A 5186-nucleotide genomic window follows, 5' to 3' on the forward strand; every position below is an offset into this window, starting at 1 on the left:
AGCTGTGTCCGTGAAGTACATCTGGTGACAGCTAGTTAATGGACCACCAATAAGGAACTGTTCAGGAGTCAAGGGACGAATGTCATTGGGACCGAACGACATAGGCGAGATTGGACGAGAATTGAGGATTGCTTCGATTTTAATGATTTAGGTTTCAAGTTCCTCAAAAGTCAATAAAGTATCTCCTACCGTACGCACAAAATGATGCTTGAACGACTGTACTGCAGCAGCTTCCCAAAGACCACTGAAATATGGTGATAAGGAGGGTATCAATTTCCAAGTTATTTTTTATCTGATAAGTATTGCTGCCCTATTTTAAAATGCTCGGACGATTCAAACAATTCATGAAGATCCTTGAGCTCACGACTAGCTCTAAGGAATTTTTTACGTTATCAGAATGGATAGATTTGGAGTTTCCTCTTCTAGAAAAAAATCTGTTTAGACTGCCGATAAAGGCTTCTGTTGTCAAAGAGCTGACTAATTCGAGATGTACGGCTTTTGTGGCAGTGCAAGTATATACCGCGACATAGGATTTAATTCTTTTGCGATTTTGGTGGGCTTTTTTCTTAATGTAAAACAGGTCATAAAAATCCACACCGACATTCAGGAAGGGCCGAGAAACCGAAACGCGTTCTTGTGGAAGATTACCCATGATGTAATCTGCACCGCGAGGTTTGACGCGAAAGCACCGAATCCATTGGTGAATTATTTTTCGCGTGAGGTGACGTGAGTCAAGCGTCCAATATTTTTCGCGAACCGAATACAATGTCGCTTGCGCTCCAGAGTGGTTGAGTCGTAAGTGCTCCTCGCGAAATATAAGGCGAGTGATGCAATGATTGGACGGCAATAAAATCGGATGCTTTTGTCCGACGGGCAATTCCGAATAAGCAAGTCTACCGCCAACCTTGAGAATGTTCTGACTATCTAAGAATGGATTTAAGGGAATCAAACGAGTATGATTATCCATTTTCTGATCACGTTTTAGGTAGCAGGCTTCTTTTGAAAATTTAGCAGATTGCGTAAGCTGAATTATGAGCTGTATGGATTTGTGCACTTCCGCTTCTGTGAGATTACCGATAATTTTATTATTTTTATTCCTTAAGTTGTGAACATAGCGACAGAGATACGCGACTATTCGCTGAAGTTTCGGGATGTAGCTATATCTTTCGAAAATATCATTTTTGCCGATTTCCTGTTTTATGCCAGTGAGGCCCATTTTGCCAGATATGCGATTCTAAAAACCCTTGCGGAGTTTGGCCACAGGATACAACATCCGCAAGATTATCTTGCGAAGGCGCGTGCATCCATTCACAGGATGGAACAAGTCTTTGAATTTCTGTGATTCGATTCGATTTCAATGTGGGTAGTTTATGAGGCTGACCTTTGATTCAATCCAGCGTAATGGTGGAATCTGACCAAACATAAACCTTGCCTACTTTTCTGTGAAGATCATTTATAGTTGAGATATACAATCGAGAAAGCAATAGGGCCGTGCAGAACTCGAAGCGCGGTAACGACAGGATACTTACAGGGGCGACTCTCGAATTTGAGCAAACTAAAGTCGCAATACTATTTCCCTGATGATCGATTGAGCGGAGGTAAATGCAGGCTCCATACGTTTTTTGACTAGCGTCGTAGAAATCATGCATTTGAACCTTGGAAGTGTTGCGATCGATTGTGAGGCGATTGAAATTAATTTTACATAAAAGTGCCAATTGTTCATTTAATTCTGTTTACATTTCGCGAACGCTGCGCGGAATCGGTGCATCTCATGAAACTCCAGCCTACCATAATAATTGAATTATTATTTTGGCTGTGACTATGACTCGAACCAGTAAGCCTAATGGATCAAATAATTTCGCGACTTACGAAAGAATTGACCGTTTTCTTACTTGCTTCGGCCAGTTCAACAAATTAACTGAATAGCAAATGAAATCATCGCGAGAATTCCACTGTATGCCTAGTGTTTTAACCGTGGAATTAAGATCAAGCGACATATGCGTACTAGAATTATTATTTGCGCATTCTGAAACTAGCGCTGAGTCAATCGAGGCCCATTTTCGCAGGAGGAAACCTCACTTTTGCAAAAGTTGCATGAAGTCACGAAGAAAGGCGGCTTCCTCTCGCGCGTTTGCATCAGTTAGGAGATCGACGACATAAAAATGTCTTTTTAGCACTGTGGCTGCTATCGGATGTTGTGATCGTTCATCGCCGGCTAACTGATGTAGCGCGTGAACGGCGAGAAAGGAAGCACAAGAGGTACCGTAAGTGACGATATTCAAAGTATATGTTCCAATAGGACTATTTTGATTATCTCGAAAAAGAATTTGTTGACAAGTGGCATCGTAGGGCTGCACTAAAACCTGCCGATACATTTTCTCTATATCGGCAGTGAGAACGTACCTATGTGAACGAAAGCGAGTAAGTAAAGCGAAAGGATCGTCCTGGAGAGTGGGACCGATCATTAATGAATCATTGAACGATATGCGAGAAAGGTTTCATCGGACCCATCGAATAGGACAAGAGTTTTTGTTGTTAGGCTGTCCTTTTTTATTACGGCATAGTAGGGAAGATAAAATCCAGATTCCGCAAGTATTTCTGATTTAATTAGCGACATGTGATCTTGTGATTTATATTCTTCTACGAAGTTTCTATATTCATTTTTTAACGATTGACTTTTTGCAAAACGATTTTCTAGATAATTAAATGGAGGAATGGCTGTGAAAAAAGATTTACCTAGTCTTCGTTTGCTTTCGTTGAAGGGCAATTTGACGACATATCTCCTTTCGGAATTACGTTTTATATTGTTTTTAAAATACGCTTCGCAGGCCTCTTCTTCAGCCGAAAGAATCCTTAAAGCAGGAATTTCTTCTATTTCCCAAAATCGAGTGAGATTGGCTTGGAGGGGCGTCGAGTGTATCATTATATGACACTGAACGTTACCGGTTGAGGGAGGACTTTTTATTTCTCCAGCCACAATCCAACCGAATTTAGTCTTTTGAAGCACAGCTTCAGGGTGATTTTTTAAAGACTTTTGGCCGATGCATAAAAGTTTATAAAACACTTTAACGCCAATAAATATATCAATTTGAGCTGTCTTGTGAAATTCAGGATAAGCTAAAAATACATTTTCTGGAATTTCAAAATTAGCTTGATTAATCGGATTCGTTGGCATGTCTTTAGTAATACGCGACAAAACGAAAAAAAAACAGTTTCTTTTGATAATTGCTAAAACGAGATTTTACAGTAGCCGTAACCGAATGTTGGAGCTCTGTGGGAATATCGTGAACTCCAGAGACTGAAATGTCCACCGATTTTTTAAGGCAATCTCAGAAATTCAGCGGTGCTTTCGGTAATGAAATTGACTTGAGATCCGCCAACTAAAAAGACGCGACAAGTTTCCATTTCTCCTTGAGAATTAACTAGGTCCACGATTGCAGTGGCCAGTAAAGCGTGAGTAGAAAAGGAAGCATGGCAACTAACTAGAGTGCTACTGTCTGTAGGCTTATAATCTTCACTATTTGATTCTACAAGAGATTGTTTTTCAAAATCTAATAGAGTACTGTGTTTTTGATTACATTTTTGATACGAAACGGCAGTGCAAACGATAAGACGATGATTGCTGTGCAAACAATTTAAACAAAGAGAGGCTTTCTTTGCGAATTCAAAACGCCCTTCAGACGAGAATTTTTTGAGTTTTTCACAATGAAAAATTGAGTTTTCCTCGTGGCAGTAGGGACAAATTGACTTTGTGGTTGAAGCCACATAAGATTGGTGTGATCTTTGATTTGGACGAGAATGCGAAAACGACTTTTTCTCCGACGAATATGCCGCCATTACTGGCGTCTGATAAGCTTTAGCTTCTTCCAATTGCGCGCGACGCTGTAGGAAACTTACAATATGTTTAAATTTAGATTGAGTTCATTCACTGCTGGAATCTTGCCATTTTTCACGAATATAGGGCCTTAGCTTTTCCTTTAATACAACTACCAACATATCATCCCAGCTTTCTACTGGTACTTGTAACCCTTCAAGTGCTCTAATATGATTTTCAACCTGATCTAACAACAAACGAACTGAAAAATCTTTTGATACGATCGGAAGGTTTAATAACGATTTGATGTGACTTTCGCGAATTACCTTTCAATTGTCATATCGATCTTTTAATAACGACCAAGCGACCTTATAATTTTCTGACGATATTTAAATTGATTCGAGGACTTCAGCATCCTTATTCTTTAAGCAACTTTTTAAATGGTAGAATTTTTCAATGTCAGGAATCTTTTTGTCATTATCCACGAGAGATTTGAATAAATCATGGAAGCCTAACCAAGTATCGTAGCTTCCGTTAAATTGAGACAACGATAACGATGGAAGTTTTCCTCTATAAATTTGACCGGTGCTTCCTTCTAAATTTGATTCATTTCCTGTATTGGTTCCGCTTTCTGAAGTATTAAGACTTTATGAACTAGGAGATGTTAGGGCACTTGAAGACGCATTCGCGGGTTGAGCGACGATAATAGCTTTACTGTATGCTGCGAAATATTCCTCGTCAAATTCAGTTCTAGTTTTTTCATGCGAGGCATCTTTCACACGTAATTCTAACGCAAATTGAGCAGCTTTAAATGTTTTGTTCTCGGTTTCTACTTCCTTCTTTCGTTTTTCCAGAACAGGAAAATTCCTTTCTATCACAAAATCATTTGAAACCCTAGTGTAATTCTTTAATACACGTCGATCTGGCTGATGAAGTGTTCTGGACCAGTTTTCTTGATGGGGAGTTTTCTGAACCTTCCTGTTTCATCCGATTGAGGAAGCTAAATTGTTTTTCAATATATTGCTAATTCGGAGTTTTGAAGAACACAAATTTTGACGCCGATAATACGAAGAACCTGTTTTTCACTCCGACACTGCGACACAAGAACAAAATTTCACAGTTTTGGGTTCAAATTTCACTTCACTTTAGTAGCGTTTCGAGAGTTTTTGCACAGATTCTACGCGGTGTAATACGAACTATTTATCACACACGGTAAACTATCTGGCTCGAACTGATCATGTTTAGTCCCACGATTTGAAAATAAGTACGACACGAATGTTTGTCAATAATAAGATATATTTAATTATAAATACAAAAAAAGGTTGAAGAGTGGACTGTATATATTGTGAAACGCTACTAAATATTTGCAAGA

At 39.1% G+C, this 5186-nt stretch overlaps 2 protein-coding genes across 2 annotated transcripts; both read right to left on the reverse strand.

Moving 5' to 3' along the window:
• Window positions 1-310: 310 nt before the first annotated feature.
• On the reverse strand, window positions 311-1216 carry LOC117178622. Its single transcript, XM_033370044.1, has one exon. The coding sequence runs from the start codon at window positions 1214-1216 to the stop codon at window positions 311-313; it is 906 nt and encodes a 301-aa protein (XP_033225935.1).
• A 1248-nt stretch (window positions 1217-2464) lies between these two features.
• LOC117178623 lies at window positions 2465-3175 on the reverse strand. Its single transcript, XM_033370045.1, has one exon. It carries the CDS (start codon window positions 3173-3175, stop codon window positions 2465-2467), a length of 711 nt encoding a protein of 236 aa, XP_033225936.1.
• Between the last annotated feature and the right edge of the window lie 2011 nt (window positions 3176-5186).

This window comes from Belonocnema kinseyi, chromosome 8 (genome assembly GCF_010883055.1).
Source record: "Belonocnema kinseyi isolate 2016_QV_RU_SX_M_011 chromosome 8, B_treatae_v1, whole genome shotgun sequence".
Lineage (NCBI taxonomy): Eukaryota > Metazoa > Arthropoda > Insecta > Hymenoptera > Cynipidae > Belonocnema > Belonocnema kinseyi.